General features: G+C 39.1%; 1 protein-coding gene across 8 annotated transcripts in view; it reads left to right on the plus strand.

Annotated features, from left to right (window-relative positions):
* The window catches only part of TTLL7 (tubulin tyrosine ligase like 7), a 127,510-nt gene that overhangs the window by 35,846 nt on the left and 67,195 nt on the right, over positions 1 to 24,469 (plus strand). For 7 of the 8 annotated variants that reach the window (XM_050963497.1, XM_050963498.1, XM_050963503.1 and 4 more), the window contains 6 exons: positions 12,641 to 12,818; positions 13,034 to 13,165; positions 17,083 to 17,204; positions 17,906 to 17,973; positions 21,841 to 21,999; positions 22,889 to 23,105. In XM_050963497.1, the coding sequence (XP_050819454.1) occupies positions 12,641 to 12,818; positions 13,034 to 13,165; positions 17,083 to 17,204; positions 17,906 to 17,973; positions 21,841 to 21,999; positions 22,889 to 23,105 (876 nt within the window). Of the gene's footprint in view, positions 1 to 12,640; positions 12,819 to 13,033; positions 13,166 to 15,732; positions 16,001 to 17,082; positions 17,205 to 17,905; positions 17,974 to 21,840; positions 22,000 to 22,888; positions 23,106 to 24,469 lie in introns of those variants that run through there. The other variant, XM_050963502.1, reaches the window with a different exon arrangement.

Consider the following 24,469-nt stretch of genomic DNA (forward strand, 5'->3'; position numbering starts at 1 on the left):
GTCCTGTATTGAAGGGTAGCTCTATTGACTCTGGCCACTAGGCCATTCTTCCTGGGCACCAGGGCTATTACCTTTATGCTGGTCCATAGACCCCGGGGTGGCAAAGTCAGAGACGGATAAGTGGATTTAACAGCGGTGTCCTTATACCCCCTGGTATCCCTCTTTTGGGCTAGGCTGTGCATACACCGCCAGAGCCCTAAATAGGAAGGTGCTGCAGCTAATATTACCCTAATCTATCAGCAATGCAAGAACCTGTGCCACTTCTCAATCACTGAGAGAGACTGGTTTGCAATATTTATCCCAGTCAGTTAAATCCTTGAGAAATAGAGGTTTTGAGCCTCCATTACTAGTTTATATGTAGAGGAGTTGATGAATTAGGATGCATCAGACTTGAGATTTTGCACAATTGCTCTGTTGTGTTATATTTTAGCTGAAGTATGTTAATTTCCCAAATTCATACTGACAGTTTATTTACTGTAAATATCAAGTACTTCTTGGGGGAGGGCTTGCTGTAGCATTTCCCTTCCTTCTTTTCTGTTTCTTTGCTTTTGCCCATATTTCCTTGGACTTGTATCATAATTGCTTTTCCTTCTCGTAAGGAGGATTGGCTTTGGGTAGGCGGAAATCTGTCCTGGACACCTTTCCTAAACATTGCTTCAAACACACAGTGAATTTTGCTATTAAAAAGAAAATCTTTCCAGACCAAGAGAGAAGACTACTAAAGGTAGCGTTTTTTCAGCATTGCTCTCTACTTGGAACTGCATCCCTGCTGTGATTAAAGGCATGAGGAGAAATGAGCATGCTTAGGTCAGTCATCTCAAATTTTGTAGTTATTTTAAACTATGAATTTAGAAAAACCTACAGTGTCACTATCAGCATGTTCAGTGTTTGTAGCTTAGAGACAGCATAAGGTTAGTCTATAAATAGAGCTGTTCAATATTATAGGGTGGCAATAATAATGCTACTGTTGTGGATGAGAAAGCACATTTATTCCGTGCTATGTTTTCAGGCGCTTCCTAAAAAAATGACCCATTTTGGGCAGAAAATTCTCATGCTGCTTCATTTTTCTCATCACAAAGGTAAAACAATTTGTGTGTGGAAAGTTTTGATATACTTTATTTTTCATGCTTCAGGTATTGCATTTTTCAATAAATAAAGGAATTTTTCAGAGGCTTTTGATCACATTCTGCCTTCTACTGTATAGTGTGAAATGTAGCTATGACAGGGGTCTGCACTCATTGCCAACAGATAGCTGTTAATTCCTGCTTAGATCTCATACAGTGGATAGAGTAGAGAAATGAAGCAGTGCTGAGGGACTGAATGCCAATCAGGCATTCAAAGGAGATTCTATAAACCAGCTCCCCTGTATGGGCTGCGGGAGGGCTGTATGTGTTCCACCTGTAGCGCAATCAGGGACCTCAGCATCACCGTTCGCTCCTCCATGAGCTTTATTTTCCGCTCCTTCCTGTCTCCTCGCCTGGCTATCCATTTCTAGTTTCTTGTTTCTTGTCTCTCTCCACGCTCTGTGCTCACTATTGGCCTGATCTGACGATTACAACAATTTGTGAAACATGTGGTCCTTACTCCATCTCGTTCGCCTCCTTATCTGACAGAGGTGCTCTGCCGTGTGTAGGAGCTGGCCCTCAAGGTACATCAGCCAAAGCACAAGAAACAATACACAGAGTCAGTATTGTGTGTGCACTCATGGTCTTGAATCATAGAAGTTACATACATCTCTTTCTCACTTTCCCTTGGCAAGCACACAGCACGGCCAGAGCACTAAATGTGGTGAATTTGGCGTGGGGGTGCAGGACAGGACAAAGGGTCTGTGTGGTTTCAGAAGGGGATCAGTACAAGCGCCTCGGGACGCTATTCTGAACACTGGGACCATTTTCCACAGGTGGGGGGTGATCGAAGCTGAAATCACACTACTGAGGGTAACTGAAGATGTAAGGGTGCGTTTCCTGCCTGCGTGTGGCTTCAGAGCAGGTCCGTATGCCTGTGTGCCGCTTTATTTCCTCCAGAAGTAATTGCTGATTGGCGCAGCAAAGTTCCTACGATGGAGGAAGAAACAAAGCAGCTCTACCAAGGAACCTTCAGCAGAGGATTGCAGAGTATCTGCAGGAAAATTTCCTAGAGACCGCTGGGGAGGATTCCAAGAGATCTTGGTGTGCATTAACAAACTTTTCTGCAGAGCTCCATTGCATAGCTGCAGAGAGGACTATGAAGCAGATGCAAACAGTACCTAGTATTGTTAATTTCGATTCCTTCTCTCATGTGCATCATGTAACAAAATAAAGGACACCACTACCTCATGTAACCATGCACTATCCAAGAAAAATAAATACTTACCAGAGCTCCCCTCTCCTGTTTCAGCCGGACTGCTGGGTCTGGGAAGATCCTTCCAGAGACAGAAAGAGGTCTTGGCTCGCCATGGCACCGGACAAGCCTGTCACCTGTGCCACATCCTCCTCCAACTTGACCTTCTTGTCCACCACTTCGTCCTCGGGGTTGACTCTGCTGGCTGTTGCCTCCAGTCCCACTGAAGTATCCACGGGGCACTTGGTGGTGGAGGTGGGGTCGCCGCCAAGGATGCCATGCAGCTTCTTATAGAAGTGACATGTTTTCAGTGCTGCATCAGAGCAACGGTTGGCATCCCTTGTCTTCTAATATGACTGTCTCAGCTCCTTTGTCTTAGCACATCGCTGCTGCATGTCCCTTTCATGCCCCTTCTTCTCCATGCCACGGAGGTGTCTGCTCAGAGGTGTCAAAGTTCCTACGACTGGATCAGAGCTGCAACCTTTCAAACTTCTCTTCCCATGCACCCAACAGATCCAGCAACTCCAGTGTACTCCACATGGGAGCCTATTTGCTGCAGACAGCTGGCATGGTCAGCTGGGAAGATGTCCTTCCTGTTTGCTCAGTATGTGGAATTTCAAAAAATCATGGGGCTTTTAATTGGGAGGGGCGCATGCCTGTGTACCTGGCTGCAGGGCAAGAAGTAGAAACTGCTTACCAGAGCGCTCATGATGAGCATTGTGGGATACCTCTTGGAGGCTACTTATGGTGACATAAGCAAGTACTGTGATACTGTGTTGCTCTAACTTCGTTGCAAAAAGCTCTATGCCGCTTGCTGAGGTGGGTTTATTATGTCGGCATAGCAGGAGATTTAAATTGGCTGGAGGTGTGTACACCTCCACTGTTTTGTTGATGAAACTTGACTTGTCAACAAAACTGTGTAGTGTACGCAAGGCCTTAATCTGGAAGTTCTGCTTACTGAATCAGAATAACTCCACTCTGGGGGTACAACTTCACACCTTGCTCTGCTGGGGGGATCCAGAGGAAGCAGTGCAACCTTATGGGAGGGACAGAGCCAGGGGAACTGTGGGTGTCCTTGACCTCCATATGGATGCTCCTGCTCCTATTAGCATGGTTAAACCAGGGATAAACTGTGGCTCGGGAGCCGCAAGTGGCTCTTTAATGTGTCTCCTACAGCTCTTTGCAGCACATGAATTAAAACAGTGATTTAATTACTAACCAGTCTAAGTTATTAACCAATCAGGATGCTTTTACTATATTATTAACCAATTGTAGAATACTTGTCAGTCATTTTGCTGTGAAAATAATATGTATATATGAAACCATGAATTCACACTACTGTGACTCTTTTGGGTAATGTTGATTGCTAATTTGGCTCCTGAATCACTGAAGTCAGAGTATTACTGGGTTAGAGCAAGGGAATGGGAGCTAGGATTTTGTTCTCGTTGCTGTGTTCCTTGTATTGCCACTGACTTGCTGTGTAACCTTGGACAAGTCAGTCAGTTTCTCTGTGTCTCTGTTAGCAGTTCTATAGAATGGGCAGAAGTGTCCTGCAATATTTTGCAGGGTGTTGTGAGACTGAATTCACACAATTGGGTTGCGAGGTATTTTGGGTCTTTAGGATGAAAGGTGTTATTTAAAATATTGTTTCTTCTCTCTTTGATTAAATATTTAAAGAAACTGAAAAAAGATTCTTTGGTTCTGCTGAAGCCTCTTTTTAATTTTACATCAATACTAGTTGGAATTGCCTGTAAAGTCAACTTTGAATTGATTTTATGCAGTAATGTGGCAGTGAACATGGGTAGAGTCGTCTTGCTAATACCCTAATATTAATTTTTCATCACTTCCCAGCTTTTGTACAATATATGTATTAGTTGGGCAGTACTACTGAATCCTATGTACTTGTCATGTGTATGCCTGATGGGTTTAAAATTGTGTGGATTTGTTTGTCTTTTTGTTTGGAAGAATCGGAGGGATGTTGAATAGCATTTTTTCATACTGTTTGACATATTATAGAATGATGTGTACACCAGAGGGTTTGAAAAAATGCCCACTGGATGCTCAGGATCCCAAAGCAGAAACAGGTATAAGCTAGGATTCTCCAAGGAGGGTTAGTTAGGCATCTGACTCCCACAGAAATTCAATGAGACATGGGCATCTAACTCTTTCAGGTCCCTTTAATACCCTAGCCAAGGTGTTCTGTTATTTTTAGAAACTGTTTTTAATTTTTTCCTGTTGTTCAATGTTAAATTTCTTTCCTTTGTTCTCCTGTATTTAAACAGCTGTGTATACACTACATTTTTGCCCTAAAATTTCCCACCATTGCTACCACTAGCACAGCTGCACTAGTGGTTGCAATAGTGCAGACCAACCAATAATATTCTGCCAATCACTTTGTCCTGCTTAGAGCAGATTTGAATGTTGCAGTGGTTAAAATATTGGCAACTACCAATCTACACAAGTACTCCCACCACTGCTGTTCCCAGTGAAGCTATACTAATAGTAGCGACAGTGGGGAAACTTCAGAGCAATTACTGTAGGGTGGGCAGGAGTTCACTATGTATGCAGGAGCCTCCTAGTTTCAGTTTCATATGTTAGAAAACCATAGACAGACATTTACCCTCAGTGTGACAATTAGTTAGTGCCCAGACCTTAGACTTGGAATGTGTTACTGGACATTTTGAATCAGATTCTGGATTCTGGGCTGCAGGCCAGCATCTGTCAATTTGCATTTCATCGTGCTGTCGGTGTGCCATCCTGGGTGCTAGACTAGCAACCATTCTGATGTGCCAGGATCTGAATTTAGATAATGTAATTCACAACCATAGACTGTGCAAGCCTCATTTAGAAATTATAGTCTATGTCCAGAAACACTGATGGAGCTAGGCAGTGCAGCCCTGGAATATATTAGAGCTAATAGGCCAGATTCTGTGCTGTGATAAGGGGTACTTGCTTTAACTCATCTTTGTGTTTATATCCCTGATCCTGAGGCCATCCTGGCAGTTGGCTAGTACCTGACATGGATTTGAGAAGACTTCTGCTCTAACTTATACCAGCTGCCAGTGACTCTAAGAGGTTATTTTGACAATCAGGGATCAGCTGGGCATAAGGAAGCATGTAACAGATGCAGAGGCATATAGGGTGGATGTTGACTGAAAGACAGAGGTCTGCTGCCAGAAGCACAGGGGGTCTGGGTGGGAAGGAGGCACTTGGGAATAGGAGAAGATAGTAAAGCAGTAGTGCTTCCCTTCTTTCTCCATCCAGCAAAACTTGAGAGAATTTAGGCTCTTAAATTTTAGAGGGAAGCAGGGTTTGAGTGGGATACAAAACTAAGTTTATAATTCAGACTTAGTTACAACCTTGAATATGGAGCAACTGGTATCATTCCATAATGAAGATCTGAATTCTGTAAATCTGCAGGAAAGTGACATTCACCTGAAAGACAAGCTGGAAAGGACATCTGAGAATGGATTAGTACTAGAGTAAAGATTTTGTTTTGCTGGATCAGAAATTGGTCTTATGTATCAGAGCTCTTTCTCCACTGGAACATCGAAAACCAGCCTTGCCAAACCTACTCCATTATCTTCTTGGGAGTGATTTTTTTTGATAGGTGAGTAAAATATCATTAGTCTTATTTTCTTCCGTCATCATTTTAGTAAAGTTTTGAGCCTGGCTGGTAAAGTTACATGCCAGTTTGCCTTCACACTACAGACATTCTTACACAGAATTGTATGAGTTGTCATATTGGATTAACCCACTGGTGCATGTAGTCTGGTATCCTGCAGAAAATGTGTCTAATCCCTGATGCTTCAGATGAAGATGCGCCATCACTTCCTCCCCCCCTCCAGAAACACTCCCCCCACCCCAAAACCAAATAAAAACTCAACCTCGTAATGAACCTTGCCAAATATGCAATGCTGTGTATGGGCATGCAGAAAAGTTATTCATTCCTTCAGTGATCTTAAGCACAAGATTTAATTACCTTAAGAGAAGTGGGTTTTTCTTATTCTGCCTATATTTGTTCTAAATTCACTTCCTTTTCATTTAGTGATTCTTTGTTCTCAAGTTAAAGGAAAGGGTAAAAATCGAGAACAAGTCACTTTTCATTATGCCCATTTCATGTACCGTGTGTTGGTTAATCACGTGAAAGGGGTCCATGCTTGTATAACTGAACTGACTCTAAAGAAATACTGCACTTAAGAATCGAATTATGTGCACTCAGCAGACTTCTTGGTGCCTCCTGCAAAGTCTTCCCTCTGGCAACTTGTGTTCCTCTCTCAAAGTTATAGGCAGGTTGCTACAATATCTTTCATAATTTAAAATACTTAATTCAAGTCTCCTCTAACTCCTTTTTTCCAGACTAACCATCAAGTGAAATCTTTAAATCAAGATGGGATGTCTTTCTAAAAGATGTACGTTAGCTAAACCAGAAGTTACAATATTGAACTTCTGCAAAAATTAGTGGTCTGTAAGTCCTAGGCTATCCCTTGACTCCTGCTTTGTAACTATAGTTCTATTTCATGTATAAAGTGTACTGAGCCAGTCATTTAAGATGCTATTTTAAATTAAGAGTGTGAGGAGTGAAAATGCAGGCAGTTTTTGAAAGTCTGTACTTTCCATTTTTTGTTTCAAGGATTCTACTCTAAAGTGCATAGTTGGGAATCTCAATAATAATAATAATAATACCTAACTCTTATTGAGCACATTTTATCCATAGATCTCAAACTGCTTACAAAAGAGGTATCATTTCATCAATATCTACTATATAAGATGCAAAATTATCTTTTTTTAAACATGTAATACATGTCAATATATGCTAATATAACTAAGAGGTATATACTTTCTGTATGAGGCATTTATGAAATATAAACCAAAACAGAGTCTAGGCCATTATAACACCATTTCAAATGGAGAGAGCTAAAGTATACAGATAAAATGATTATTTGCATTTCTAGGTAATTATCTGCAATAAACTATCTGTTTTGCTGAACAGAACTCTAATTGGTGATAAGGGGCTAGGAAGTAATTTCTATTTTAGAGGCAATGAAGGGCTGCCCTAGATAATAGTTTAATAGAATTATCAATACCTTCTGAAGTAATGGACTGTAGATGACTGTCGTGTCCATGCTACAGGCTGAAAGAGTGCACAATAAAGAAAACATGAGACAGCCTAAGGCGGTATTTTATATTCGCTTGTGATGGTAGGAATGTGTTCTGTAAATTTATTAGATTTACCAGACACAAACAGCGTGGTTGCTGGTTTACTTTTAGGGGATAAGTGAAAAATGTACCTTGCCAATATTTCTTCTCATTGTTGCGATTACTGACTAAAGCTGATGTTCCTCAGCATTTCCCTTGCTTTTGACAGACAGGCTAGTCTTGTCAATTAGCACATTTTCTAGTGTTTTATTATGTGAGCTTATACAAATAGAAATGGGCATAAGCACGTGCTGCTGTAGCATATTGCTTTATACTACAGTCTTCTAGTCTGGTTTTAGCTTTTAGTGTACTAATTCTTAGACTGCAAGCAGAATACTTCTCCAAAGCATGCATTTGGCTGTCGGTCTGAAGCATGCTATCACTCTAATGCTAGCCTCAGGGGTAGGGTCGGAGCAAGCCAATAAAAGTCTGGTTGTGCCCTAAAAGTGGAAGACCTCTTGGAAGCAATTTTTTTTTAAAAGGCTTAACACAACTTTCAACAAAAAAAATGTACTTCATATCTAGTTAAGGAGTGGGGAGAGCCCTTTTGGAAAAGGGATGCATGGAGGGGCAACCATCCTTCAGGGCAATCTTGAAAGGACTAATCTTACTTTTGTACCTGTTTCTGATCTCTGGTATGCTGCGAGTATTGCAGTGTAGTTTATAAGAGCAGCGTTTACTTGTGAAAAGTATACGTCACAACATTTGTCACTGCAGAGCTCCTAACTTTCCCCTTTCTGCCCCCTTGAGGACACATGCTCATTGCCATCAAATATTTTACATGCAAAAACTAACCAACCAAAACAATTTTAACACAAAGACAGGATGTACAAAAGATAAGGCTTTCATGAAAGTGTGAGCACTCCAAAATTGCAGGTATTGTACATACTTTTTATTTCTGGTTAATATTTGTGTACACATTTAATATGTTATATGTATAATGTGTGTGAGTTCCCAAGGAAGTCTCACCTCCAACCAGAGCTCATTCTACCTTATTTAGGTAACACATCTTTATTTTCCCCCAGACAAGCATTCCTTTCATAATCAAGGTGACAGGTACCATGTTCCATCACTTTTTGAAACCCGACCAGAATGGTAAAACTAGTCTGAATCTGGATCAGATACTAGTTTGTGCTAAATTTATATATAATCTTTTCCCCAAATATACATGAACATCGAGCAATATTTTCTTTTAAACCTCTGCTTCCAGTATTGCTTAATCAAAGTGTTTTGTTTATTAGGAGTTAAACAGGCCTTAGAGGTGTACAACTTTAGAGCCCTTGACTCATGTGGGCTGAAAGATTACACAGCAGCAATAAGACTTAGTCAGTTTAACATAACATTAGCTCATCACATACCTGGATTCATATGTTATATTGTACTGTCTCACTGTAGCTACAGAATTTAGCAAAATTAGAAGAATTTAATATATATCAAACATTCTGAAACTGTTTACTATCCGAGTGTCAATGTGTTACATGAGCTTAGTTGTAGGACCGCACCTGACTAAAAATGTTTGAGCTGTGCGGATATTTCAGTTTTTATTCTGGTATTACTTTTTTCTATCCATTCTGCTACATTAAACAGGTGAGGATTCTATTCTTTAACTGTAGACAAAAGAGCGGATAACTAGTCATCAGCCCTCTTTTCATTTTTGGCCTGATACAAAGACTGTTGAAGTCAATGGAAAGTCAAGGGGATCTCAGCTGACCTGGGTTGAAAAGCAAAAGACTTTGGATGAGATAAACTTCTTAAAACAGGAGGTTAACCTGTTATCCTCCCAGAGGAATTCTGCACCAAAATTCTGTGCACAATATTTTAAAATTCTGCATATTTTATATGTCAAAATAACACAGTATAATCGCTCTGGTTTCAATTATTTCTGTAATTTATTTAAACTACAATACAATGGATGAAGAATGGGAGTAGGAAGCATTATAGGAAATCCCCAACCCCCCTGGCCTAGTAGTCATGTATTTTAAACCTTACTGTGCCTGCTCTCTATTTTTTATTTGAGTGATTTGTTTTAAGATTTCTGTTTATAATCTAGGCTCGGAGACTTTTTGGAGAGAATTTCATCATTTGTGGGATGTGTTGTTTTTATAATAGCAAAATACCCCTTTTAAATTATTTTGCTGCAGTGTCATGACTCTTTGGCCTCTGTTTTTCCCAACACAGAGTACATCTGAATGCCCATCTTGACACATGTGTAGTTTGTTGTTCAGATCTGAGCATAGATCTGTAAAAGATCTTTAAAAAGCCATGTAGTTTGTACACAAGAACAAAAGCAAGAGCAAAACAGTTATTAAATGGATTCCCTTCATGAAAATTTGTATTTAATTATCAACATGAGAGACAACTCCTATTAATTAGGTAAGGCAGTTTGTCTTCTACCATATCTTCTCAAATACCCCTACTCTCCTCTGTAAAAATATAAAACAAAAGGAGAAACCAGACACCAATTTGAATACATTTTTGGTCACTGCTGACTTGAGCAGAGTTGAACAGGTTGCTTAGAGGTGAGAGATGCCTCGTGCCAGTCTGAGCCATCTAGTTCCCAAACAGAAAAATTCTACCAAAATTGTATAGTTGTGTACACACTGTACCATACTCCCTTTGACTTTTGAAGTGAAGATGTCATTAGCCTGTCATTTGGAAAGAGATCTGAGCAAGGGTTCTGAAGATATTCTGTTCTGTTAAAGGGCTATCAATTATGTCAGAGTCATTAGCACAAAGTAAACACTGTGGGCTGCACCTTCAAAATTTGGCGCTCCATATTTGTATGTAAGACAGGAAAATTTTTAGGAACATATGCAGAGAGTGACACATATCATTAGACATGTATAACATTTAAACGTGAGAATTAATACATGCATATTTATAACCGTTTCTTTTTTGTGCTTCTGCGGCGCTTTGGCCACTTTTTTTTTTTTTTTTTGCTTGGGGCGGCTGGAGCCACCTTATGATCGCCTTATATCCGAATTCGTGTTATTGCGGGGCACGTTATAGTGGGGTTTCCCTGTATAATGTGTGTGACTTAACATCTGCATATTGCTTCAGCTTTAGAAATCTGTGGTTTGTCATCACATTTATCCTAGACTGAAATCAAATAAAGCAGGAGTGCTTCACATTGTCTTACAGCTATTTTAAAGCGTTTGTGCAAATACAACATACTTAAACTATATATAAAGCCATCCCAAAGCACCTTTAACCACATTCATAATTGCATGAAAGAAATTCAAGTACTTAAAAATTATAGACGCAATTTAAACTATTTGTCTTTCCATGCAGAATTCATGAATTTTAAATCTGAAACACTTTTTGGGGGGCATTTTGCCAAACAAAGCTTCTTTTTTTTTGTTCTTATAATTTTTTCTGTGATATGGAAGCATGACTGAATGCATGCTGCCAGTGTAGTAAAATATTTAGGGCAATATTTGATCCTGATTCAGAGTTGATTTTTTAAAGTTTTTGCCAGGCATTTTGAAGTGTATAGACAGATTTTTAAAAACACTTTAGTATGTGAGATTTCAAATGTTATATAAATACAGTATTCAAAGGCCAAAAATAAACTAAAGCAGGTAAGGTAGAAAGTACGTATCAGTCATATAGGGTAAAACAAAAGAGTACTTTATAAGGTTGTTGTGATTATTCCCAAAACAAGCATTAATAACCCAGGAAATTCAGAGTTATGGTTACCCTTAAGAAATATAAACATATTAAAATATGTAAATACAGAATTCAGGCACTTAAACAACCTAAACCAGTGGTGGGCAACCTGCAGCCCGTCAGGGATATCCGCTGGCAAGCTGCCAGACAGTTTGTTTGCATTTGCATGCCTCCTGCAGCTCCCAGTGGCCACGGTTTGCTGTTCCTGGCCAATGGGAGCTGCGGGAAGCAGCGGCCAGTAAACTTTTAACGGATTACAAGTTCTTACTTAATGTGTATTTCCAAAGAGTCAGTGCAGCTGACACGCTAAGGCAACTGCTAGAAAAATGTCAAGAACAAGGAAGACTTCTCTATATGACTGCCCTAGATCTTACAAAGGCTTTTGACCTGATCAGCATAAAGGGCATTTTTCAGTTGCTAGGGAGAATTGACTCGCTCCGCCGCTCCATCCTTAGTTTGTGTCAATCCTCTCATAATGGCATGAAGGCTATAGTCCACTATGATGATCAATCGAACAGTTTTGAAATCTGCATCATCATCAAACAGGTTAGAATTAATGCATGTGTGATAAGGCAGGGCTTTTCCCCAGCTGCCAAATGACTCATTGCCATACCCGGCATCTCTTTGATGCAGTTTTATTGTTCATCTTAACAACAAACACAACAGGTCCCCAGCTCACATCTTGGGTTGTCCCTGTCAGCTCTCTCAGAGGACGTCAGCAGTCCTGCTTCCAGCTTCTCTGTGGCTCTCTCTTCCTGAGCAAGTTTTTTCTCACAGTATCACTGTTCCCTTCCAGATTTGTTCTCACTGAAATTCCTTTTGACCATTTATAGCCCAGAAAAAGTCCCACCCCCTTAATTGATGCAGTGGGTTACACCTGCGATGGCACAAGAGTGCTGGACGTACTTCAGTCACAGGAGCCAGTCACCCTGTGACAGCATGTTAGTGTCTGTGGTCCCAGGTTATATGAAACTGATTTAATAAATGTTCAACAAATGGTCTCACTTTTTTCCCCTCATGGTGATGGGAGCATGCATAATATTGCACTACGTTATTTAAAACCCTGACATTTTCGTATGGTTGGAACTTACCAGGAATTCAGTGCACTTTGCTGAGGATAAAAGTTCCAGTTATTGAATCTAATAACAAATCATGTAAACATCTTAGATAGACAAACTGTAATAAGTGAAACCTTATAACCCCTTTTTCAAGAACAGAGACAGCTAAAAGGTCTTTATTTACCATAAATTAAACAGAAAACTACCTTTGGGTTTCTGCATTTTGATGAATACATTTGCATATTTTTTCTAACTTGCTTACTTTTAGAGGCTTAATCATCAGTTATGGGTACACACATTGCCAAAAACAAAAGGAAGAAACAGTTTTAAATGTGCTTCTATAGCAGTTACGCTTTATCAGTTATTCCTTTATAATGAAATCCTTTTTAATGCAGATACCTGTCTCTTCCATAATTGACAGTCGTCATAATCAGAGATGGAAATGGTATGACACAGGCTTTGAATCATTTGACTTTGAAGGTCTTCATGGTTTTCTGAGAACTTGGAACAGAATTCGGACACCTGGGTCTGTGCAGCCCAATGTTATAATGCCATCCTTGCCTAATGAAGGAGGTAGGCAAATTGATTATAGAACTCTTGTATTTTTAATATGGCTCATTAATGATGGTGTTTCAACATGCTTGTAACTATTAATCAGTCTGAATCAAAGTTTACTAATACTTAACTGACTAGCAATTCACATTGCTTTCGTACTATGGTTCTTCAGTTAGGTGCATTATTTTATATATTGTGGTATCGTTGACTGTTATAAACATTATTTTTCAAAGATAACCAAGGAACCTCTTGTCTGACCTTGAGTTCAGAACTGCCTTACCAAAGCACAATTAAAAGAAAAGTCAGAAAGAAGAAAAAGAATGGAATCATCACTGCAAACGTTGCTGGCACAAAATATGAAATTGGTAGGAGGCTACAGATTCTGCTTATTTTTAATAGCTACTGGTGTGTGTGAAAAGGGTTTGAAATCAGACTGCAGGGGTAAAATAAAAAGTAGAATCAGGAAGGAAAGAGAACTTTCACTGTTGTACGGCCTGATCCAAAATCTATTGAAGGTAATGGAAAGACCCCAATGACTTTAATGGAGTTTGGGTCAGGCCCATAGTGAATTAATGCCATTCGTTTTCTTTTTAAACACAGGAATCTTTCTATGTTGTGTTATAATATATATCTACTGGTCTTGCATGCTTTGTGCACCATAAATCCTGTTTGTTACTCAAGATTAAGCCTGTTATTAAAATATCAACAACCAAATAATAAAGCTTTAGGAAAAAATCTCAATTATGAGTTTAGCTAAATAATTAGAACTTACACCTTTCTTTACTTAATTAAGATTTTAATGTCAAATTCTCTAATCATTACATATAAGTATCTCTAAGAAACTGATCATGTTCATGCATTTCTTACACTTGAAGCTAATTAATTTTATACATGGCTTCATGATGTGTGTGTGGGGTTGGGGAGAGGTGGAGAAATACAAAACTAGATTACTATTTCTTAGCTTCGGATTTAAAAATAAAGTTTTTGGGAATGACATTTTAGCTTTTTGGAGATGATGGTGGCCACTGCTGTTACTTGATGAAAACTGAACAATGACTATATTAAAAATATATTCTCCTATTCATGTAGCAATCTTCATAGTAGGCTTTCTCTGACATCTCTCCAGAGACAAATGGGCCAGTCTCCAGATACAAAGCATTTCCTTGCCAATGGAGGTCTCCTTAGTGTATGGCTCAGGTGGGAAACCCCTGTCTCCTTATATCTCCATCAACCTATATCAGAATTTCAGGAAGTGGTCTAGGAGAGTATAAAATTATTTCTGGACCTTATGATATCTGTGAGGCCTGTTCAGCTTGTTACCCATGTGGACTGATGGTCCAGTATCTTCTATGGGCCCAGAGTTTGAATTGGAAGAAAAAAGGTAGTAGTGGAATTCTTCTGAAATCTCTCTGCAAAATAAGCTCGATCCACAGATGATGGTGCATATGATCAAAATATATGTACTCTGCTGGGCTCTGTGGGGTTATTTTCTCTTCATTTGGGGTTCAGATACATCCAAGGGTGGTTCTGCATTCCTTGGGCTTGATTTCTTCCCTTGGTAGGACTTTGGTGCTCTGCTAGACATATCTCCTTGCTTAGGAAAAGTAAGAGGATGTATTGAGCCAGCATAGGAAAATGAACTGTGACTCAGACTGTGAAATTTCTGTAGCATGATTCTCCCTCTCCTTTCTAGAATGCTTTGGTTAGCATTGAAACAGTTGACAAATTTAATTTAGATTCCCAGCGTTCTCACTTAACAACTCGCTGCAGCTGCACAGTTATGAGGGCTAGGTTCACAGTTGGAATGTAGGTGCCTAACTTAAACTTCAAATGCCTAAGTCCAACATTTAGGCACAATTGGCATTCACAAAACCACCACTCAACTGCTGCCTATCCCTGTAGGTGCTTAAAGTCTCTAGATACCAACATTTTCACTGGTAAAATCTTCTAGGTGCCTAAATTTCAGCACTGACCATGTGCGCAGCTACCTAAGTCCTGACACCTCCCAGCAGCTCGGCACCTTACTTATGCTTAAGCCCCAGCCTTTGAGGCCTGATCTGAGCACCCCTAAACCTGTTAAAAGATGCCAGTGGTGGTGCTACCTTTATATGTGCATTTTTAGGTGTCTGACTTTCCCCAGGCATTGTACAGGGAGCCTGGGAGACTAACTCAGGATAGATGGCAGAGTTCCTAAAAGTTAGGTGCTGCAACACTGACAGCCTCTCTCTCTGTCCTTTTTGTGAATCTAGCTCTTCATTTAAAATAATGCAACTTTTGAGTCTAGAGTACAAAATGGCAGCTTGCATATGCAGTGTCTCCACATTCCATCAGTTAGATTCTTGCCTTTTCCCTGGGAAAGGAGGCCTCTCAGCTGCTCAAGGAATGGTAGCAGGTCAATCCTGTTTCTTCACTCCCCTGCCAATTCCTCCTTACTCTCACTTGGTATGATGGAGCCAGTTTTCCCAGCTCCCTTCTCACTCCTTCACCTTCTAGCACAAGCAGAGACAGACCTGGATCCCATGGTTCGCTGAGTTCTGGCATACTGCCTTCAGCTCTCCTTCTTCAGTCTGGGCAGGCAGACTGATGAAGTCTTTGGACAGAACAATCCTTCTCCACCCAATACAAGAATTTCAACAGCAGGTAGCCCCAGTAGCATATAACAGCATATCCTCTTCCATTCATAGTGACTGCTCTTCAGTGGGAAGGAGTTGAAGTGCAGCCATATTTAGATGACTGGTTGTTAGAAGCCAAAGTCCAGATTGCAGTTCAGTAAGCATGTTTCTCTTCTTTTATCATTGGAGTTTATCATAAATCTAGAATACTCTAAAACCAGCCTAGGATCTAGTCCTTCTTTTAATTGTGGTCTTCATTGTGTAAGCAGACCCTAATCCATCAGGATGGATGGGAGCTGGCCCATTCTGCATTCAAGACTATTTGCTGCAGTTGGGAAAACTCTAGTCATGGATTTGTTCACTGTGAGCCAACAGGAGGGTTCTCATGTTAAACAGCTAATCTAAAGAAAGAGGAGGACCAACAGGCATGGATGCATCATCTATCTCTGGTCATGATTCTTGGAGACATTTACTATGAATCAATGGGAAGGGGAAAAATAGCAGCACTCTTCCAGACTTTGCCTACTGACCAAGCTCTGCCTACATCCCATACCAGAATGAGTTGCCACTCACAGCTTCTGAGCCCTGGTAGGCTTCCTGGTCTTGACTTCCCTTGTGTGTACTGTGCATATCTTCATACTATGACTGCTGCCACTCCTTTTTCTTGCATGTTTTTGATCAGCAATAAGATCACTTAAATTTCAGTACTTTAAATGTTCATCACTGGGATTCAGTGTTAACACCCAGTGAGGTCAGTAGGGATATTGTATATCTCTCAGAGCTATTGCTAAGAGTCACTTATGCCAGTTGCTGAATGACTATGGGTAGGAAGCTCTTTAAAACTCCCTACCTGTAAATCCAGTCTCTGTAAAATGTTCATATAGCAATACACAACCTTCTATAGAATTTTCTAGAGATTGCCTTGTCTGGTTTTAATTAGTTAAGGTCTTTGGCTGTTGAAATGACTGAATGTTTCTAATCTTGAGTGAGTTATATAGACTTTTGATGGCCATGCAAATACTCAGCTGGCACTTTGGCCACTAGGCCAAGTTTTGTCACATGGGGAAAGCTTCAAATCCAGAAACTGGACAGTCTCCCTCTGGAGAGAAGATATCAGAGCAAGTCTATTGTGCAGATTGCTGAATGAATAGTTTTTAAAGAAATCATGCTTACACTCAGGGAAATCTCTTCTCCTGCAACATTACTTATGTGTGGCACATCCTTAGACTTATGTTTTTACATTAGAACAATGCACCAATTTGTATTTGTAAGTATTAGACCCTTGACTTAAGGGGCATCCTTGTCTGCTGGCCTCAGTGACACCTATAGTCATTGCTGCTGTAAAATTAACATATGTAATTAGAAAGATAGACTCAAATGGATTTTAGACTAAGTGGATTGTTACTAAACTATTTTTGTACAATTTAGAAGCTCTTAGCAGTTCCCACTGCAGATTGCACTTTGCTCCCAGCTACAATGACACTATAATTAGTTATGCAATAGACAGATGGAGACTGTCCAAATTATCATAAATTGAACAATATGAACTCCATTAGCTTGTATGCTAATATTGTTCTGTGGCCAAGGGTGAATTTGTACTGAAAATTAATATTATGTTTTACATTTGGAAGATTTGTTTCAAAATATTTAAATGTATCACTTTTGTGTAGTTCGTTTAGTAATAGATGAGCTGGGGTTTGTGAAGACAAGAGATGAAGATGAGACTGCTAATCTCATATGGAGTGATTCTGCTGTGCAACAAGACAAGATTGCTGAGCTCCGAAACTACCAGGTAACATGCAACATACTTAATGTTTCTGAATCAGTTTTTAAAAAAACGATTCCATTCTGAAGTCATGAATTAATCACTTGGTATTCCTGGGTCGGTTGCACCCATCACAAGACTAGAAGGCAGAAACACCAGCTGCACCAAATATTTTGATACTAAGGATTCTTAATTTCTATCTTGTTTTCCCAGTATGAAGTTTCTGTATCACTTGGCCTTTAGTGTCAACATCTTTGGTGTTCTAGGAGTGCTTCTGCTTGCCAGTGGCCTGTTGTGAGTGAATGATCAGAGATTGAGTGTTTCATTCAAACTACAGAAACATCTATAGGATAAATTGGATATGAGCTTGTATATTGTTAGATAATCAGAGCCCTTTTCCCTAGTATTTGTCTGTAAGTAATCTCCTTCCTTTTTAACATTAGTTTGTAACAACAGTATTTGTTTACTTATAACTCTGAGTAAAAGGATCTGATTCTCTTCTCACTTGCCCTGAAGTCAGTGGAGATACATAGGAGTAAATCTGGCGGGAAAGGAGAATGCAGCCCATAACATCTAGAGTACTCTCTAGGATATCGAGCATAATTTAGAACAGTCTTTAGCTATTAATGTGTAATCTGATACTAATTTAATTGACTGTTTGAAATGTTTGTCTATAATATTTGTGCTCGAAACTCATAAAAATACCAACGTTCACATTTTTTTTCCAGAGAATCAACCATTTTCCAGGAATGGGAGAGATCTGTAGGAAGGATTTCTTAGCAAGAAACATGACCAAGTAACTTACTTCTTACTAATCTAGGAATGGCATTTGGAATGCAGATTTAAGTTCAGTCACTTTTCAAACATGTTTTGTTGATGTTGTACAATGTTGAATTGTCTCTTATGAGAACTGTTTATTTCTACAGGGTACAATAACAGATCCATGAAATCATTTCTGAGGTTCTCGGTAGTGTTGGCCCCAATCCTGCATGCTGTAGCACATAGATGGACTTCTGTGCCTGTCCTGTTGACTTCACTGAGGCTCCACAAATGCACAGTAGTCTGTCCACGCGCCACACAAGGCAAGATTGGGACCTTACATGTTTTATAACACGTGCTTTAAGCACACTTGCGTATACATGATTTAGCAACAGAAACAGGAGTAGTGGGGACAAAGTATTCAAATATATTGATGTATAGTAACTTAGTAATACATTATCTATTTATAATAACAAGCAGTTGTATCTATCTATCTATCTATCTTATTAAGAAACTAGTCTTTCCCTTCTGTGGACTATCTTCTAAAATGTCAGTTGGTTTTTTTTTTTCATTATTGAAAAACATACAAGGTACTGAATAGACTCAGTGTAAATTGACACTGCTCCATTGAAATCAGTGAAGCTACAATGATTTATGCTGTCTGAGGATCTGGCCCAATGAGTATAACCTATAAGAAAAGAATATTAAATGGTGATTAATCAGCCTGTTACTAAGATAAAGAAGAGCTTTCCAAATGTGTACAGAAAGGTTTGTGAATATATTGATATATGTACAGTAAATTAGTTCAAAGTAATTTAAAAATACAGTGTACTATTAATCTTTAGACCTAAAATTTGACCTACACTATGTCTGTTTTCTTCATGGAAATTTACGTGTCTTTTCCTGTTTTACTATTATTTATTTGTATTACCAAAGCACCTAGGAGCCCAAATCATGGACCAGGATACACTGGATTAGAGGCTGTACCATCACAGAACAAAAAGACACTCTCTGCTTTGAAGGGTTTACAATCGAAGTGTAAAACGAAAAGCAGACAGAATACAATGAAGCAGTACTGACCAGCATGATGGGCAGTGTTATGTTAGTCATACATACTACTTCATGTCTGAGATTTTCAAAAAACATGTAGAGCAATAAAGTGCTTAGGTTATCATTTATAATATCAGGTTCAGGCTGAGAACTTGCCTCTCAACCTGCTGAAGCCCAAGTGTGGGATGCAGTCTCAAAATGATGTCTGTGACAATGCTACAAGAAACTGTAAATAATGTGGGTTCAATTTCTTAAGCAGAAATATTTTTGGGTCAAATATATCTCTGGTGTAACTTTACTGAAATTAATCCCTGCTGTAATTCTATTTGTCTAGCCTATTTTCCATGACCTCAGTATTGTGAGTCAACATTTAATCTTAATAATTTACAGTAATCAAAGTGCCATACCTCAAGACCATTTTGTGGAAGAGGCAAATCTGTATCTAAAGTTAAAGGGAGTTGTGAGATGCGGCTGGGAATACTACAATGTGTAGAGTGGAGGGTTTGGTTCCTGATTGCTATTCTTCTGTGTTAATATTTGTGACTATGTATATAATAGTACAGAATTCTTATTTCTGGCCTCATGCTTTTCTGCTGCATACAGTCTCTTCTATTCCCTTGTTTCCTTAATTGTAGGATGGAATGATGCACAACTGCTTTTGTTTATGATCTTACCTCTCAGCTTTGCTTACCTTTTTTCAACAGTGCTCTGGAATGTTGCTCAGTTTTTTTTTTATTGTTTTCTTTGCTCTATTATGCAGTTCTTTCAATGATAGTCATGCTTGCAATACAATACAAATACAGCTCTTGTATTCTGTTGATACAATGGGGCACCAGAGCGAGCAGAAGTAGAATACTGTATTTTGAAAATAGGAGCAGCAAATGTCCAGAACACAGTGTTTATCTCTAAATCCTTTCTTTAAAGGAAACAAGCAATCAAGTAAATAAAGCGGAGGAGAAAAGCTTTAGAATAAAACTTTATCCTCACAATAACATAAAGGCCTGGAGCTTAGCCACAAATAGAAAAGCAACATATTAATCTGGTAGCAAGTTTTGCTAAATATGTTGCTCATAAACACAGAGAAAAAAGATGGTAATTATATATTAAGGTTCAGAAGAACATAGTGCATTGTTTAGAGATTTAATCACATGAGTCTCTCAAACACCATTGTGAGTTATATGCAGTTACGTGTACCCCATGCAATTCTCTGAAAAGTCTCTTGAAGGTTTATATTCTAAGCTTAGTTACTGACTTTGGGCAAATCACTTAGCCTCTTGCTTCAGTTTGCCCATCTGTAAAATCAGTATAATACCTCCCATGAGAAAAATACTGATAATTAGCCCTCATAAAACCTAAATAATTGGCCAAACTTGCATAGTATATGTGCTAGTGCTTTGACATGTTCAGATGAAATTCCCTATAGGAGTGCAAACTTTTTTATTACAAATATTCTTTTATAAATGCTGTAGGGGATTTGTACTTATTGGCAATGCACAGTTAAAGAAAAAAAAAGATGACGATATTAAAGTTCTAAACTGTTGTGCATAGTGGAGATGTATATAGAGATACAGAGGAGTAAATCTGGAGGGAAAGGAGAATGCAGCAGGTTTCTGTAATGTTTGTTGTATACTTAGCCAATGGATTCAGTGACAGTGTGTCTATTGTACCAATATTTTTAGTATTTTGGCTCCAGTCCTAGTCTTGCAGATGTGCCTGGTAATTCTGTCATTTCTGTTACCAAAAGGCAATTAGAAGTCTCTTATGGTCTCTCATAGTTGGACTGAAATGATACTGTAAGTCCACTTACATCCAAAGCATCCTGACCTTATTGCTTTCATTGGCAAAGTAAGAGTATAACTAAATCTGTAATATGTTAGAGAATTCACTGCACAATGTTATATTTATTTTTAAAAAATCAGTTTGGGTCATATACTGCTGTCAATTTATTTTTGAAACACCCAAATCTTCTTTGAGCGGCCTCTGCACATTCACACTTTTCAGATGTGTCAACTTGCAGTGTGAACTGGTGAAACCTTCTAGTGGTGGCTTTCTTGCATTTCCTTCTTTTCTCTTCATATTCGTCCAATGTCTCATGACTTCCTGGTACCATTTTGTATCTTCTTTTGGGTATCATAATTTCCAGTTTGGGCAATGCTGCGATAAACTTCTTGTGGTCTGGGTCCTCTTTCTTCCCTGTCACCACCCATACTTCTTCCTCCATCCTGAAGACATGAATTTAGGTCTTTTGGTTCCTTCTGACCTTTATTTCACTAATATATATACCAGAAATATATACTCTCCCTCCTTCCCCTCTTTTCCACCCAAACACACACAATTGTCAAGATGTATTCTTATGAGTATCTTCAGTATAAACATACCATGATAGCATCCCAGAGTGGCACAAAAATGAAATTAAAACAATGCACTGGGGATAAAATATGGCCAAAATTTTACCAACAAAATGTGATGATTAGGAGGATGTCTCTGCGAAGGGGAGAAGGATCTATGAACTGCTATATATCTTAATCACATTGTATACTTTCATATAGGAAGGATAGCATATCACCAAGGATTTTTATTAATTGAGCCACATCTTTTTGGAGAAATGAATCCATGCATGAGGATATGCAAAAATGCAATATAGCCCTTTTTATAGTTCTGACTGTTTGCAATTAATTCATCATAGACAACTATTCTTAACTGTTTTGGACTTTTTCTTGGTACTCTATTTTGTCAATAAACTTGCTTTTCAGAGTCCCTATTCAGAATATAATTTAGTCCTGTAGACTGACGTGTAACAGGTTTAAATTTGAAGGTTGAAAAATGTTTCTAAACTCAGTTTTCCTTTTTGCAGAATGATCAAGTCTCAGCCTCAGGAGTATAGTTTTATTCCTCGAACATGGATCTTCCCTGCAGAATATATGCAATTTCAGAACTATGTAAAGGAACTAAAGAAGAAGCGAAGACAGAAAACTTTTATAGTCAAACCAGCTAATGGTGCAATGGGGCATGGGTAGGTCGATTGAATAGATTATTCATGTTATCTAAACAAAGGTGAAAAGTTTAAAATTATTTTTCCAAATAATGGGTGGCGTCTGAGATTAAATCTTAACTTTTGTGTGTCTTATCCCAAGCTACTGTCATTACCTGGAAACTGTGTTAGCAAAAGTTTAATATGTGAATAGTAGTGTCAATATAAGAAGACTCACATTTTGACAAAGGCCTACAGACCAGTAACAGCTAAGATATAAGGCTAAATGGAAATGGTAAAAGGGGAGCTTTGTTTTCTGTGTTACAGAAAGCTTTTGCTGATAAGGGGCTCAAATAGGACTTGAGATCAGGATTCCTTTTTGTGAAAATACATATAGGCAATATACTCTTCTATGTACGGGATGGGATGTTACAGGAACAACCAGGTGAGTTGAGGGTTGATTCTGCCACCTGTAATCATGTTACTCTGCAAGTAGCCCCACTGAAATCAGTTCAGCAGTGAAGTGCACTGAATCTTGGATCTGGGGCAGAAGAGCTGAAGAAAGTATAGGAGCCAGTCTCTAGAGCTGCATGGCAAGAAATAATCTTAAAAGCCAGTGGCTGTTCACTCTGTCTAGCATTTCTGAACAGCAGAGGGAAACCCATTATTCCAACTTGTCGGATGAATAGGAGCAGAAAGTTATTTTTAAATGGTGCATTGATTTTTTTCATCCCATTGTAGCACTGTAAAGTACAGGAAGCAATAAAAGCATGTAAGTGAACGGCATATTTCTGTACCATGCAAATAAGATACACAAACATCTACATAGATAATGGAATTAAGATGGTTCTCTGACTGGTCAGCTATGAAAATGTACTTCAAAGAGTTGTGTCAAATTTCAGTGTTTTAAATTAACCTTTGTTTTAAACAGAATCTCTCTGATAAGAAATGGAGAAAAACTGCAAGCTCAGGATCACTTGATTGTTCAGGAATATCTTGACAAACCATTTCTTATGGAAGGTTACAAGTTTGATTTACGAGTGTATATTCTGGTAACATCCTGTGATCCATTAAAAATATTTTTATATCATGATGGACTTGTGAGAATGGGCACAGAGAAGTACCATCCTCCCAGTGACTCTAATTTGGTAAGTGGATGCTAGTCCCAATGTATCACTTGCAATAATAGCACTAAATATTTTCTGAGGGGATGAGTGAATGAATGTCAGATACATAGCAAGATTAGCATTTGGAGAAGGGAAAACAAATGTCCATATTAACCTGTCGTTTAGATTAGGTTTTCAAATCAAGAATTAGTTTTATATTTGCCAGGCAGGGCCTTTCCATTGTCAGCTTAAAGTTCAGAATGTAAATGAGAAGTTAAAATAAAAGACAGCCTTCGAGACATTTAACTCGTTGGCTCTGCAGTGCTAGAACATGATGACATATCATTGCTTATATAATAATTTTCAAACTATTCTGCTTCTTCTGTTGTCTCCAAAAGACTTATTTCCAAAAAGAGAGAAAAAGGAAACAATTATTAACCTTCAAACCTAGACCAAGGAGAACTAAAGTGGATCCCATCAATGTCTGTTATATTGAATTTATATCTATTCAATACTTTGTCTTTGGTGGTGAGAAAGGGGCATCTCTTGCCTTATCATGCATCAGGGAAGTCTGAGTTTTGATTTGAACGGGCACAGAATCAGTCCCTCCAGTGTGTCAGCCAGGGATCTGGGAAGCTGTGCAGAAGAGGGATCAGAAAAAGAGAGCTGGTTCGTGGTCTGATAACGGTTGCCATTGCAGTCAGGAGTCAGAATCACTGGAAGTGAGGGCTGGTTACTGTGGGTTTAGGGGAAGTATTATCAGGAGCTATGGTCTACAGGGGAATGGTTTCTACAGTGGAAGAGAGGAGTGAACAGAAGAGCCCGATAGCAACAGCCACTTCACATGTACCTGCTTGTGGAAATATATATTTGGCTGCTTCACAGTGAGACAGTAGAAGATCACCTGCACACTTGAGGGAATGCACCAAATCATGAGAGAGACGTATTAATTCTACTACTCACTGTATTGTGTCTCCAAGTGAACAGTAGCAGTATTCGGGCCCTCACAGTGTGTCACAGAACAGAATACGAGTGGCTACTGAGAAGCAAGTAATTTTGAGGCATCCCAGGTATAAGTGATTTCAGTTCTTGCACTACTTTGTTTTATAGGGAACCTGTTGTCATGCCAGCTTCCTTATTCCACACCCAGGCACATTTCGTGGGCCAAATTATGGCTGTCTCAGTATGGGCTTGCTGGGGTGCTAGTGCGTTCAGAGTCTTTTTTCCCTCCCTGCCCTCCTTCCCCATCTCCCCTCTCACTGCTCTGGTGGAGGACACAGTTATAATTTGTCAGCCAGTGTGCTCTGATGTTAAAACTGCGATGTATAGCTGCTGCCACCAGTGCTTATTGCCTCACAGGGACAAAGTGTTTGGTGTGATGGATCATAATCCTGGCACTGCCCCTC

This window comes from Gopherus flavomarginatus, chromosome 7, assembly GCF_025201925.1.
Source record: "Gopherus flavomarginatus isolate rGopFla2 chromosome 7, rGopFla2.mat.asm, whole genome shotgun sequence".
Lineage (NCBI taxonomy): Eukaryota > Metazoa > Chordata > Testudines > Testudinidae > Gopherus > Gopherus flavomarginatus.